Source organism: Agelaius phoeniceus, chromosome Z, assembly GCF_051311805.1.
Source record: "Agelaius phoeniceus isolate bAgePho1 chromosome Z, bAgePho1.hap1, whole genome shotgun sequence".
NCBI classification, from domain to species: Eukaryota; Metazoa; Chordata; class Aves; order Passeriformes; family Icteridae; genus Agelaius; species Agelaius phoeniceus.
Genome location: NC_135303.1, coordinates 61,006,320 through 61,022,392, shown reverse-complemented (window position 1 = coordinate 61,022,392; position 16,073 = coordinate 61,006,320). Strand labels below are relative to the sequence as shown.

The 16,073-nt window shown below is 37.5% G+C and overlaps 1 protein-coding gene across 4 annotated transcripts in view; it reads left to right on the top strand.

The window, feature by feature from the left end:
- The window catches only part of ADAMTSL1 (ADAMTS like 1), a 402,391-nt gene that overhangs the window by 232,451 nt on the left and 153,867 nt on the right, over nucleotides 1-16,073 (top strand). For all 4 annotated transcript variants that reach the window (XM_077171393.1, XM_077171394.1, XM_054652544.2 and 1 more), the window contains one exon: nucleotides 4,527-4,654. In XM_077171393.1, coding sequence (XP_077027508.1) covers nucleotides 4,527-4,654 — 128 coding nt within the window. The remainder of the gene's footprint in view (nucleotides 1-4,526; nucleotides 4,655-16,073) is intronic.

Genomic DNA, 16,073 nt, shown 5'->3' with positions numbered 1-16,073 from the left:
GACAAACTAACATCAAAGGATGCTCAAGGATTACTCAAAGAAGAATCTGTGGCTTGGCAAGAATTCATATAGGGATGCATTTAAACTTATCTGAAAAGTCTGGGCAGAAAGACCATTACAGAAGAAAAAATACTAGTTTTCTGTCCCTAGCATGATTTTTACAGTAGCTAAAGGCAAGTTTAGGCATTGGCCTCAGAGGAGCCTTGCATATTGTCACTGACACTTCATCATACCCTGAAACAGTGGGGATATGATAAGAACCAGATGATATAAATTTATTAAGCAAACCAGTGGTTCATATTATCTGGGAAATAACTGGACTAAATTCTGTATCAATGCTGTAGTCCAACAAGAGTTTAATTGCATTTTTCACTGTCTGTATTGCTGTTTAATCTAAGAAACACACTGGGTGCTTGAAAAAAGGACTCCAGCAGCCTTTTACTGAAAGAGGAGGAAAACTGGATGCCTCAGAACCAGAGGAGAAAGTAAACCATGTGATCTGTGTTTATACACACAGTCTTCTGTGTGGCACTGACAAATAGCTGGATTCTGTAGGGATAGCACTGTTCCAAACAAAATTTTAAATTCAATTCCAATATGTGACTAAGATTTATTTTCTTAAGGTTGAACTTCTTTTGTAGACTTCAGGACATGAACAGGTCTTGCTGCTCTTCATTTTTCTCCCTCTATGCACCTACACACATGTGCACACTTACACTTTTAAAAGAAACCTGGTTCTTATCAGGCATTCAGCTCCTAGATGTCCAGGTAGCTGTTGTGATTTAAGGATGTGTGACACTTGTATTCCAGAATAGTCTAAATGAATTCTGTGTACTGTAAGCAGAAAGGGTAGGAAGCACCACTGAATATAACATGAATGCCTGACAACTCTTTAGTAAATTCAGAAATTACTATTAAACACTGAAGCTGGATTTTTTGAAGAATCAGGTTGGAGATCTGTCTCTATTAGTCTTATCTGATTATGTCAGATTCCTTTTTGTTTGTATTATGAAAATTCCTTTGTTTGACTTGTAATTTAAAACTTTTTTTTTTTTTACTTCTGTAAGCATCTTCACCTGATTACTCTTATCTACTGAGAGTGATTTCATTTTTTACACAGGATCCTTTTTGCTTTCTGGTCCAATAGCACAAGCTGTTCTTCGTATTTCTCATTAGACAGCTCTTTGGGAGTGGGGTGGTAGATGCAGAATCACCATCAGATTAAGATGTGTATACTAAGATAGTAAGGGATTAAGGAAGATCTGGTTTTGATTAGTGCTAGCAGATTTATTTGTTTATATAGGTCATCAATAAGCAAATTGCTTAAGGGTGGCATTTCTGACTTGATACTTTTGATGTCAGGGCATCCTGAGTTTCGTCTCAACATAGAAATGGATTTTTCTGGGAAGCTCAGGCTGACATCCACCTAGAATTGACAGAAGGGATAAGAAAGGTCTGGTACCAGCAACAGGGCATAATGAGCCTTGATGACTGCATTTTCCTTCTTTGACATACTCTGGCATTTTGAGAACCACCAATCTGGAGTACCTCTGGCAGAGTAGAAGACTTTTTCTGTGATGGAACTGTTACTAAAAGAAAGATTCAGGTGGTGCCAGCTTTACTCTTTTCAACTTTAAGGACATATACTCCCCCCCCCCCCTTTTTTTTTTTCTTTGTCTTTACTATTTATGACAGGAACTTCAGGGCTTTAAAGAAGTTTTGTAGGAGTTCTTCCATTGCGGTACTCTTGACTGCTACTTTAAAGTAAGATCTTTAGTTCATTTTGACAAAAGTGGGTAGCAATTATTAACTACCTGTAAAAACTACTTTTGAAAAATCTATGCTAGACAATGAATACTTAGCTAGTAATTGTGTATATCTCCTTCAAAGCTGGAATAAATCTGTAATGGACAGTTGTTTTCTTATTTGAAACTACTTTTTGGGTATTGCCAGAACTTCAAGCTCAATTTTTACTCACAGGAAGGAAAACACTCTACTTTCTTTAACATTAAACATGGGTGGTGTTGAGATGAATTATGTTTATTCCACTTGTTAAAAGAAAACTTGAAGCCTGTTCCAGGTTGAGATCACATGTTTTCTGGGAATATATAGGTCTTAAAGCAAATTTTGGAATGCAAGTAATAGGCTCACAGATCTCCTTTGGGTGGGATCACAATTTATGTCAGAAGAACTTGGACCCACAGACTGTCTAGCTGTGCTGATGCCTATCGTATATGGTGGAGTAAGAGTACTTGGTTCACATGAGTTTACCTTGTAACCCTCTCAAATTATGTCTTTGAGCTTTCAGCCAAGGGTGAATGATCAGGTCATGCACTCATCTGCAGTTTGAAGGTATTTTTTTTGCTATAAACTGGAAGCACCAACATGTATTTTTATTTTAAGAGAATAAAACTGTAAATATTCGTTTTTACTTCATAAAAATTACTCTTCAAAAAGCAGTCGGGTGAAATAACCTCAGTAAGTTGTCATGTCTTCTGTCTCCAATGTAAATCTAGAGACTGAGTCACATATAGTCATAATCAGAATCTGATTTCTTATGAAACTTTAAGTTTTATATTTATCCTTGCAATTGCTGTGGGGTTTTTTGGTTGTATTTTTTTTTAATAAAGCTAAGATAAAATGAGTGTGTCAAATAATTGTTACACACTCATTAGACAGGCCCCAGATTATCCCTCACAGACTGAATTAATTTTCTTTTTTACTCATGAATAAAATTATTCAGGGCTGGTATATTTCACCATATTTCATTACTACTACTCAGCTTTACTGAAGGTGAAATTATTTCAGTGTTGAGTTATCTCTGTGTCTCAAATAATCCCTTAATGTTGCCAACAAACAGAAGGTTCTGGCTGATGGCACAGCATTGTCAGCTGGGCAAGGGAGGGGATTTTCCTGCTCTGCTCTGAGCTGGAGTGGTCTCACCTTGAGTGCTGAGGGCAGTTTTTCGGTGCCACAATATGAGAAAGACATTAAACTGTTAGAGAGCTCCAAAAGAGTACAACAAAGATGGTGAAGGGCCTTGAAGAGAAGCCATGTGAGGAGCAGCTGAGGTCACTTGGTCTGTTCAGCCTGGAGAAGAGGGAACTGAGGGGAGACCTCATTGCAGTTACAACTTCCTTGTGAGGGGCAGGGGAGGGCAGGCGCTGATTCCTTCTCTGTGCTCTGACAGCACGTGAGGGAATGGCTTGAGGCTGTGAGGAGGAGGAGGAGGAGATTTGGACTGGATATCCGGAAGAGGTTTTCACTGAGAGGATAACTGAACACACTAAGAGGCTTCCTAGGGCAGTGGTCCCAGCAGCAGCCTGACAGAGTTCAAGAAGTGTTTGGACAGTGCTCTCAGGCACATGGTGTGACTCTTGGGGTGGCCAGTGCAGGGCCAGGAGTTGGGATTGATGATTCTGATGGGTGTTTTCCAACACAGTATCTTCTGTGATGCTATGAAAGCTAAAGCTGACTGCTGTAACATGGGCCATGTTTTTCTTTTAAAGTGTACCTTTAAAGTCTCACTCATGTCCTTGTTTTTCTCTCTCATTAATTTCAAGTGCAGTTAGAACTGCTATTCACCAGGCGCTGGCTCATAGCACAAGTAAAGTTTTGAAGGAGAACACTGCCTATCTCCATCAGACACAGGCATTTTTGGTGCAACTTTGCTAGATTAGTCAGTTTTTCCAGGAAAACCACATTGCCCACTAAGGACAATATCTATCTATATGGTTAAATTATTTGTGTCCTTATGAATCTATGTTTCTGTGGTGCATTTGCATGAACGAAAATGAAATGCTGAATATAGGTATGACTGCTTTATTTGAGACATATACTGCTATATGTTTATGACATATATGCTTATGACCAACTGATAGTTGCTTATTACCAACTGATGTTGGTAACTTCTGCTTTTCAGGGAATGTGCATTTTATTCTTTAAACTAGCAAACAGTAGGGAAGAAACAGTTAGGGAAACTTTGTCCAGCAAGTTTCATAGACCTTTAGACAGAGACACGATGATAGTTCAAATTCCCTATGGTAAGTGCATGAAAGTTCTTATATAGAATGCCTTTTTAGCACATTGATTCACTATGTTGTGTTTCACTTTTTCCTTAGGATCATTTTGGAAGGTTCCTTTCAATATGCCTTTTCATAGCTTCTAACACAGCAGCATAACTTCAGAGCACAATGTCTGATGTCTATAATACTCCATTTCTTAATCAGAAAAGATCCTTTGTTTCTGTTGTTCAAAGAGCTGTCTTAGAGCAGTCTTCACTAGCCTCAAACTGAGATGAAGTAGGATATTCAAAAGATGAAAGTGAATTCATACACATTCCCTACTAAGGAAGTGTTGTCAACCAGTAGGCATGCCAGAGAGGAACAGATTTATTCAATTTATTCAGTACTTTTAATAACCAAAATGATATCCAGCAAAAAGAAAGGTTAAACTAGCAGCAGAAGTTTTGATGCTTAAATGTTCTTTCCTGATTCCTTTTTTTTTTCCCTTTTCCCTCTCCTCAGAGCTCCAGAACAGCTCGCTCGGAGGAGGACCGAGACTCGCTGTGGGATGCCTGGGGCTCGTGGAGCGAATGCTCGCGCACCTGTGGAGGAGGGGCTTCGTACTCACTGCGACGCTGCCTGAGCAGCAAGTAAGTGGCTGAATGCTTTCTGCTTTATTGATGGAAAAATTCAACCTACTTATATCTGCCAGACCGTAAGAAGCAACCTGTGGAAGTCTTGACCTACACTGAAATTTCCACCTTGTTGTCAAAAAATTATGGTAATGTTTTGGGTTTTTTTTTTAATTTGGGCAAGCAGCCAATGAGCTTGATAAGGAAACACCCTTTAAAATAAAGCAAGAATCCATGGAGATAAAAAAGTGGTCTGGACAGCTTAAAAGGCTGCCAGCTCCTGAAGTTGAACTTCCTTCCATTTTCACCATTTAAGCAGTAAGAGTTGTCATGTGCTCGTACAAGAGTACAGATTATTCACTACATTTAGTACCCCACAGTCTCAGCCACCCTGACTATAAAAGCAACAGATTAATCAAATGAGGCATCCTGGGCTATATAAGAAAGAGTAACAGTCCTACAAAGGATATCTTGCAAATTGAATTTCAGGTAGGAAGTACTCAATACCAGCAAGGCCCTTCCCAACAGAGATAAAATGGTCTGATACAAAGATGAATTCTGGGTATTCAGTCAGGCATCTGAGATCTTATTCCTGCCCAGTTATTGCTTGCAATGGAAAAAGAACAACTCCTTGGCATCTTTTCCATTCTGTACTTTATGTAAGTTTTATCTGCAAAATATTTCTAGCAAATATTATTTCTATCTACTTGAGGAAAAAAATTTACCTGCAGTAAACATGGTATATGTGATAAATATTAACAGATTTCTGATAAATAATATGAAGGGAAACTCCAGACCCAACCTTTCTGGCTTATTGCCATTTCTGATACCTTATATATTGTAGGATAAAAAAATCTAATACAATTTTCCATCCTGCATACTTTCTTTCATATTTTTATTCACGTGCTTGTAAAACTGATGTTAATATAACAAACAGCGGTCATACAGTCCAAATAATTTCCTCTGTCTGACACTTTAATATGTGATGTTGTTTAGTGAAGACAGGAAACAGCACAAGGCATTGAACATAACACCAGAATAGGATATTGTGTATTTTAGCTTTATCTCTGAACAATCTCTTAGTAGCCCCATTTATTGAGTTAACTGTGTGCAAAAGTCTACTGGAAGAAAAGATAGGCAAAGGCATCTGTTGAAATAAGTGGAAAACCAGTACTTTGCTATTGCATTCCCATGGATTAAAAAAAAAAATTGACCAGATTCTAATACCTTGTTAGTTTCATGGCCAGTTGTTTCATGGCCAGTTAGTTTGAGGCCAGTTGCATTCACCTCAAAATGTGAAATTTCAGAGACAGGAACCTAATTTTAATCACAGTATATCGTTTTCCATACTTAAAAAAAATAAATGACTGTCAATATGTTATTTTAATGTAAACATGAAGCCAGATGTACCAGGAGATCTGGGGACTCTGAGCAATAGGTGCTTTCTTTCCTCCCTCATGAGAACTGTCTCTGTAGGTTCTAGAGGGCAATCTTGGAGTTTCAAATAGTAGTAGCAGTTGTCACAATATGTGACAATGTGAGTAAAAATAATTTCTTCTGGACTCCCTTTGACTCTTGTGCTGTTCAGGATGACCCTGAACCTTAATGAGTGGAACAGGGAATAACCTCATAAATCACACAAAATTAGGTTTCATACGTGACCTTTCCTCTGTCCCTTCAGGACACAAGCAATGCTTCCTGCCTTAAGACACCAACCACCAACTATGACCCATTCAGACATGGAAACCTCCAATTTCTGGGATAGGAACTGGGGAGTTAATTAGGTGTGTGGCATTTGTAGCCAGTAGCAATAAATCATAAATAGTAACTTTTGTCCTGGAATTAGCACTCTCTCAAATGTGCAATAGTTTTTCATTTTTCCTAGTCTACGTGCATTTGTTAATTAAGTAAAGGGTTTAAATGATTAATTTATCTGCTAAGCAAGCATTTTAAGCTGCTAAGTCAGAGTGGGAGCAAGGTAAAGAAACTCATCAAAGCTTTCCAGATAAATTCACAGGAGTATTTCAAAGCTGTCAAGGCTTGACCAGAATGTCCATCTCTGAGAGACAATTTCTTGGTCAGCACAGTTTATTTGTTGTGTGTAATTTCACTGCAACTTGAAGGAATATAGTAGATTCTTCTGGCAAATGAAAACTGGCAACACATTTAGAACAAATTGGAACAAATTAATCCTAAATATTTCTCGTCCTGGGAGGAATGCTTATAATGCCTTGTATCTTTTAGTTCTGTATGAGATGACTTTCAGAGCATCACATTAATAGAAAGAGCTTGGTGCATCAGCTTTGAAAAAATGCAAAGACTAATTGCCCATTCCTAAACACCATTAATATATATAGCTAAATAAAGGAAACCAGCTTTCTTTCCAGCTTTTATTTGCCAAAGTTATGTTCGTGCTTGTGTTGTTTGTTTTGGGAACATGTTTTGCGTTAGTCCTTCACAGCTGTGATGAAAGAATGGAAAGTGTTAGTGAAAAATTCTGTATTCTTGTGTTTTAAATAGCAAAAATTTCAGGGTAGTGGCTGTTTAGCAGTACATTTCATCAGAACAACTGATTCTGATTTTGCTAAGGACATTATGCTAGTGATATAAATACACATGCCAGTCACACAAGCAGACAGGGGTTGTAAGCCCAAGTCAATTTTATGTCCTCATGCTGACAGCAAGCACTGGGTCACTCCAAGGGCAGAATACACCCCAGGAAAATACAATTTTATAAATTAGACTACCAAAGCTCAAAAGATTACACTTTTCATGCTCTTTATTCACATTAACTCTTTATAACTTCTGATATTGTTGTTATTTACACAAAAGGACAGACCCCCTTTAAATGTTTCTGGGTTTTGCCTCAACTCACTTGAAGGTGAACCTCCTTGACTAATTATATATTAGGTGGAGGGTAACTATTTTTATCATTTTAGAATGTTTTCCTTTCTGTTTCCCTATTTTTTTTTATGATCTGCCATGCAGCACTACTCAAGAAAACCTGTACAGAGAAGAACCATTGACCACTCCTATTTTTCTTGAGCACTTGAGCACTACCAGCGCTTGAGCTTCTACGGGGAACCAGGTTTTGTTAGGTATTGGCTGCTTTGGATACAGAGATTATGGAAATATAGTTAGAGAGGCACTGCATTATGGGCTTTGCCCTCTTGCTTAGAATACAACCCTTATTTGTTGCAGCAAGTAAGAGTTGATTGCCCAGCACTGCTGGCATTTTTCTTCTAGCAAAGAGATTGATAATAACTCAGATATCTTCCATCCAGGTTTTAATATGTGTCCATATTGATTCAAGCAAACTCAAACAGAGTAATAATAAATATCTGAATTAGATTTCTGAAATTAATGTGCATTTATTTCCTGTACTGGGATACATTTTCAAATTGTAAAAGAAATTATAAATTCTCTTATTCATTTTTTCACCCATACTGATCTAAAAATATTCTGTGTTTTTCTGGAATTGTACTTTTTACATATTGCTGAGTACTACAGTAATAGTGAGACCATTTTGCTCTGTCTAGGCTTGGCAAGAAGATAATTGTGATTCTTTTTCTCATCATCTTCCAAATTCACCATCACTTTCTTTTAAAGTTAGGCTGCATGTAGCAAAAGATAAGCGTGTCCTAGAGATTTGAAAACTGTTTTTTCATATAGTAGATATGTGGTCTATTCATTAAACTGTATAGAAACCCTTCCTTACTGTTGCTTCTGTTTATGAAAAAACATGTGGCAGAGAATAGTTTGAGCATACAGCAGAGTGCTGAGATAGGTATGGAGTCCCAAGGTTACTGGAGCTGAGCTCAAGGGCCAAAATTTGATATCATCACCCTTATCTCTGGGAAATAATGTGTAAACTTCTGAACAGAGTGAAGGTTTTCCACCATTAAGTGAGGGGTTTATGTTTGGTAGCAGAAGAAGTTCAGCATTAACATTTTCATGACAAATTTCCCTCAGTGTAAAAGTGTCCGAGATTAAAAAGAAAAAAACAAAAATGGAAACATCAATAGGACAAAACAAACAAATGAAGAAAAGCACAAATTAAAAAAAAAGATGGAACAAACGTGAGGGAGTTATTCCCAGCACTGTTCCTATGCTTCATACTGTCTGTGTCACTTACTGGAACATATTTCTCTCTCCTTTTGAAATACCTCTCTTTCTTTCTTCATCTGATGACTGCCTTTTGGTTATGCAAGGGAACCAGAAACATGAAATAGCCTTTTTGCCAGTTTGGCCTGCGAAGTTAGATCAAGTGATTCACTTGCTTAGTTGTTCAGCACATTGCTGTTGCATTCTGCAGAGTGAAAACAGTAAATCTGCATAAATGACTCTCGGCTTTATTGTCATTTGACTTGGCACATAAAATAACAACCAAGACATATTTTTGAAGGTCAGGTTTAGTAAACTAGCTAAATTTGCTAAAATTAGGTCTATTTTATGATTTGTGCATTTCTCATAAGCCAGAAAGGGCCTAAAATAAATTAGATTTTTTTCATTAAGGAGTAATATTTTCTAATTTTAATCTCATATATTGTTGATTTAAAAATCCAACATCAAATCGTTTTGCCAGACAGTGATGGAATAGATGCATGTTATTCATGTTAGTTCAAAGTTAAATAAGTGAATAAGAAACCGTTAATAACATTTCTGACTGGCATTGAAAACAGGATCCATCAAATACTGCATATTTGAAAAGATACTGTTTTAACTTTCGTCTGTATACAACTTTGATACCAAAATATTAGCTACTGTTGCTGCTTCACTACTGAATTTAGAATGTAGTCCCAGCAAGTGGCTGTGACCCTTATTTTCAGGCTGCATTGACAGAGTCGTCTGTCTCAGGGGCTTTGATTCCCAGAGATTCTGAAGTTTTTCACATCTAACACTGATAAAAGGTCCTTTAAACTTTCTGAGTGGAAATTACAATGGTGCAGTTATGTAGGTTGGGGGTTGCTTCTTTGACAGATAGAAGCCAACATGTATTACTGTAATTACTGTGTAATGATATAAATGCAGTCTTGTCTATCCTGGCACTACTAAATAAGCCAGATTAGGCTTTTGAACATTTATTAAATGTTCCTATATTGGTCAAAATGATAAGTTTAAATACTTGAGAATAAGCCCTTTTCTAGTGCAAGGTCTGTGGAATAAAGAGCAGAATATTTGTGCACAAATGCTATCAAAGTTTTTGAATACATCCCCAAAAATAAATGGCACTCTGTTGAAGCATACCACATCACTCATGAAGAGTACAGTCAAAGTCATAAAATTCTTAGGTGACCTGCACTATGAAATTATTTAGGAGGATGTTTCTCATTACCTTGTATAAAACTGTATCTGTATACTAGTGTAGTACATTGCTTCCTTCAAAGACCCTCAGGATACCTGAATTTGATACTTCTGCTTCAGTTGATACGTCTAGATAATTTACTGTGTGAAGGACATCCTCCATGATATACTGTATGATTCTAAATAGCTGGAAAAATTTTTTTGTTTCTTTAATGTGTAAGTGCTTCTAGTTAAGTCTGTGCCCCCCAGCAGCATTTTAAAAGGAATTTTATTATTCTGTTTACTCTGCGATTAGTGAATACTGTAATTATGAGAATTTTGAAACCATTCTCTGGTTGTATGTGATGAAGAAATGATTCCAAATTTTTTGAGAGAGATTACAGCTCTAACTCTTTCTAATGGCAGAAGCAGCAAGCAACCTATCTGAGTCAACATGTCAGCAGTATAAGAAGCTGCAAATTTCACACAGTGTAAATCAGTATGGAGTGACTGCTGATGGTCTTCAGAAAACCAGTTGGACACACTGTGCTGGCTTTCCTAATTTCTGGCTTCAGTGCCTCACTGAAGTATCTAAAATTGTAGAAAACGCTCTCCTAGTGTAGTTTTCTTATGGAACCCCTTGTTAGACCTGACACAGTGATGATATGTATTGGTGTTTTGGGTGAAAAACCAGCATGTAGTAGAATGAACAGTAATCAGCATTGCAGTTACAGGTGAGTGATGGATATGGGCTCCATAAATGTATCTCCCTATTGAGAAGTGGCCTACGAAACAAAAATGTCTGTGAAGCCCTCACTCAGGTGATATACTGTTCATATGTCCAGGTTCACTGGAAGAGCTCTTGGCTATTCATACGTCTTTTGATAAATCTGTTCCTGAACTTAAATCAAAAAGAATTAAATCAGTCAGACATTTGCATGATGTAGAGTTTTTGTAAGCCTTAATTCCAGTAAGAAACTTATGTGATTCTCTAAAGACTGGAGCACTAGATTGTACACAAGAAATTTCAGTGGAGGGAGGTTAACACACATGCAGACTTCCTCAGAGAAGGCAGAGCTTGCCATTCTGTTCAGCACATTTGTTTTACAAAGACCAGCTGCAAAACCTGGATCCTGCTCCAATTTCTAGAGTGTTCACATTTGGGATGTTAGTACTTTTGGCCTACTTTATGTTCTATATGGTATATTTGTGATATAGCACAGCAGGTGAGATTTTATATTGTAGTTATTTCCACTTCGAATGTGAAGAGACGTCTCATCCTTGTTTTACTGAAAGGTTTTGGTTTTTTTTAAATTTTTGCTTTTCTGCCTTTCTTGCATTGTGAAAAACATTCACAACTGTAATTGCTTTCTGTATATCTGCAATACATTTTATATGTGCAAATCTAAAGTTAAAGACACTTCTTAAAATATTATTAAGAAAATAAAAAATACTGTGGTGATGAAAACAGATGTGAGACTAACTGCTGAAAATGAACAGTACCCTGAAAGCACCTGACAGGTTTTTTCTTTGTATTTTCCTTTTTTTTTCTTAAATTGGATCTTTGCTATTTTAAGTGGACAATCCTGTCATATTTTTGTGAGTTTAGGGCATAGTATTTAATGCCAGCTGTTACTTAGAAGACAACAATCAGTGACTGGGAATAAGACAAAGAAAAACTTGAAAATTAAAATTTACCAGAAGGATACCATGCAAACTGTATCAAAAGCTTTGCTGAATTCTAATAAAAATAAATCTACTAGTCAATGAGATGGCAGGCCTTGTTATGTAAGGAAATTTAGTTAAACATGACTTTCCCCTTGTGAACCCATCTGTAACATTCACATTCCCGATCTTTCTTCATAGGAGAGGTGTTTCAGCCCATTATTTTTGTGACCCAGATATGCTCGCACAGCTGAGGTTCTGTCTGTTGCTGAGGACACAGACCTGAACACAGCACTCCAGTGACACAGATGGGGTCTCATGAGAGCACAGGGGAGGGAGAGAATCATCTCCCTTGACCTGGTGGCCACACTCCCCTCTATGCAGCCCAGGATAAAATCGGCTTCCTGGACTGCAAGGGCACGTTGTCAGCTGATACTTAATTTTTCATCCACCAGTATCCCCAACCCCTTCTCTGCTGTTGATCAATTCATCACTTAGTCTGTACTTAGAGTGGAGATTGCTGCCATGCAGGATCTTGTGCTTGGCCTTGTTGAGCCTCATAAGGTACACATGGGGCCACTGATGCTAAGTATAATAACAGCAGTTACATCAGAATTATTGATTGCCTAATACCAAGGTTATGGAAATGTTATTTATGAGAAAAGTTGGCCTTTTGTGGCCCCATATTACTACACATGCTTTTATTTGCCTTGCTGATTTTCTGCGTGCAGTGACTGAAGTTGTATTTTCCCGTTTGTTTTTTGATTGCAGAAGTAAGAACATTTATATGATCTATAACTAAACCTGCCAGGGAAATTTGGCTTGTGCATCCATGCCCACTTTTTTTGTCTCAAAGTTAACTATTTGTGTAACTCTTCTTGTATTTCACATTTCAACATGCAGGAACTTGTAGGAGACAGTTTTCTAAACACAGAGTGAAAGATTTCTACATATGCATGGCAAAACATACCAGTGCATCTCAACAATCCACAGTGGCAGGAAAGTGCTTGTGTGATGCCTTTAGAGGCTACCTAGAGCAGAGGCTAGACAGTGTTAAAGGAATAAAGATATTTATTAAAAACACCTTCAAAGCATACACCTTGGGCCATACAAGAGCCCAGCCGTGACTACATCCAAGATGGACAACTGCTCATGAGTCAAGTTTTGACACTTTTATAAGTTTTGGTCCATTTACATATTAGGGTTAATTGTCCAATTACAGCTTCAGGTTATGAAGTCCTATCCTCCCAGACTGCTCTCCTCAATTTGCTGTTGTTGACACTTTTTGGGCCTGAGGTTGCAAAGGTGTTCTTGGTTCTCAGGCTGGAAAAGGATTGTTTTGTCTGATTAAATTGAGAACTTGCTAACACTTTATATGTAGTTCAGGGTTGTATACTAATGCACTACAGAATCTGGAAAATATGATAGCTAAAACTTAAGGCATCATGTGAACAAAAGGATGTCGAAAAATATTTTAAATTCTTTGCAAATTATTGTCAACTGAGTGATTTAGACATGAGTTTAGCAGACCTGACCAAATAGTTTCAAAGGTAAACTTCTTAAAGTCAATTCAGTCCTGATGCGTCTTTCTTGCTCATAACAACAATTTGGTGTTCAGGGCCCTCCTTCTCAATTCCTTTACAGGAAAAGGGGTGTGCTGGGTGAGTAAAAGAGACTGACTGTTCCTCAGAGAAGCACAAACAAATTGTATTGAGGATGACAGGGGGTCATAACACTGTGCCAGATTTGGGAAAGAGCGGAGAGCAACAGTGTGAAGAAAGGGAGATGCAAGATGATGTTACCCCCATGTGTGTAGCCTGGCTTCATGCCACAGCCAGACTAAGATCTCATGGGAAAAGACAGACCCACAGCATATTTATATCACAAGTACAATGCAGAAACCAGAATCTGTCCCAGAAGTGTGTCTATCAAGGGTTGTGAAAATAAAGTAGTGGAGATTATTCAACATTGCATCAACTTCCAGACCCTGTAGTGAATAGCTGCATCAAAATTCATATGCACAAAAATAACCCACCCATAGCTCATAGTTGCTTGTTTATGTGCGGACTTGTTTCTTAAGTAAAGCAATTCAAAGTCTGATGACTGCTGAGAGTGGCAGTTGATGAGGTCCTTCTCTGAAAATCTCTTCATAGTCTTTGGTAATTACTGATAAAGGCAGCTTTGGCAGGGGGTTGCTGTTCATTCTGGCATGGATTTTTGCAAGGCTTCTAACTCTAGCTGAGCACAAATACACATCTACTTGAGGCCTTTGAGGGGGGGACTTGAACTAAGTCTGCCTACAAACTGGAGCCTGGAGAAATAAATACCAGGGGTTTGGGTTGTTTACATTAAGAGAAGAGAATATTTTAATATATTAAAAGTTGTTAACCTCTTTCAGAAACTTTACTGGAAACAAGTGACTAAGTTTAAGGAATGAAACATAATTCCCAACAGCTTGCTTTTCTTTCATATTCACATGATAATAATTCCCTGTCAAGCCAAACCCTCAGCTACCTTTTTCCACTGAAAAATCCCCTGCAGTGTAGATAACAGAGACAGCTGAAGTACTGCTTACTTCTCCCACTCTTTCTGTGCTCTTCAAGATGAACTAGGCATATCGGTTGACTTCTGAGTTTTCCTGCTGGCTGTGCGTACTCCTTGTTGGTAGGAGTTGCCGTTTATATCCTGAAGAGATCAGAGGATAAATGATGGCTGTATCTCACAACATGGGCTCAGTAGTCTGCCATGATCCCTCCTTGCACGCTGAAGGCTCAGTGCTGCGGAATTCTGCACAGTGTCCATGCTGAGATATGCGTGCAAATCCCATGAGTTTGAATTCCAAAGTAGTTGCTTGTGCTTAAGAGAATCTGAAATACTGTCCTGAGGTAGGGTAGATCTGAAACACAAACCACTATGCAAATCTATTGTGAAAATATATCATGTAAGGCTGAAAGCTGTTACCTGCTTTTGGCTGATGGGTGATACCTAGGAAACTACTGAGTTTAAACAACCAAGCTCCAAAGAATGTTCTTTCTGAGGAAACAAGGGGAATTTTCCAAGAGTGTTTCCTAGTCTTCATGAATCATAAGAGTGCTAGCTGCATCCAGAATTGCTCATTTTATCTGAACATCCCTGACCGTTAGCCAGAAGAAGAAAAATGGAATAAAATAATGGAATAATTGTTTTTTCATACATCTAATGAAAGAACCTATTATTTTCCCTAACACAGAGAATAAGTGAAAAGTAAGTAGTTGTTTTTTTTTTTTATTTCAAAACAGATAATATGAAGAAACCATGAAAAGAAGAAGAAACTGAGAGGCAAATGATAGAAAGGAAGCTAAAGTTTTCCTAGAAGTTCAGTGGTTCTAAGATTAATCAGCTACAGTAATAGAAATTGTGCTAATAGCAAGTCTGTGTTAAGCAAAGTAATGTTTGATGGTTTGTGTGGCATTTCTGAGAGACACATGGGGCCGGTATCAAGCCTCATGAACAAGCTGTTCAGTGCGGTAAATGAGGCCTGCACTAGGGCTGCCTGCATTCTGCATAATTTACCTCTTTATTTACTATCTATCATTAGCAAAGTACCTTTATTGAATGCAGTATAAGCAGGTTTCCATAGTATTTTTCCAAGCTTGCCTATATTGCTTGGGAATGACTGGAATAGTGTGGGTGGGAGTATTGCTTGGGTGTTTTGTTGTTGTTACTGGGTTTTTTAGTTGGGTTTTTTATTTCATAGTCTATTATGAATATAATTTTTGTTATTGTACTGCCCAAACCAATTTTTTTTTACTGGTAGGTACACTGTGCAAATTTTTCACTTCTGTGCATGGTTGAGATAAGAATTCAATGAAGTTAAATATACAGTGCTACAAAATCACTGAATTAGTGATAGTGATAGTGATTAGTGATATTTCTGTTATGCTTTTAATATAATTTTTATATGCCAAATGCTACATGACAGAAAATGTTATCTTTCCGCTTAGATTTATTCTGAAAATATGATGAAGTTTATTTACTTGTTTGTCTCCTCTTGTGGTCATTTAGACAATTGTGATGTGTAAATGACTCCTGGATGAATTTCACAATTAAGTCTTGTGGATAATGAAGACAGAGAGGATGACTTCAATAACTTAAAGAAAACTTGTTCAATTAATTTTAGAGTTAACTCAGTATGGGAAAAGTTTCTCTGCTTTAAAAATAATTTTTTTTTAAGTGAAGAAAAATCAGTGCAGATACTGCTGTCCTTTCCCTTGGATAGTTCAAAATTGTTTGGATTTTAAGAATCAGGATTGGTAAGCATTTATTCCTGAAGGAATGTGTGCTTGTTAAGTTGTGGCCAAAAAAAAAGGAGGGGGAGGGGGGAAAGTTGTGAAATTAAGAAATTTAAAATGTTAGGAATTCTGTTCTTTTGAAGCATACATTTTAAAAGCCAGACTCTGCATTCTGATTTGCATGAGGGCCTCGGCAGAGTATACTGTCTGGACTCAAA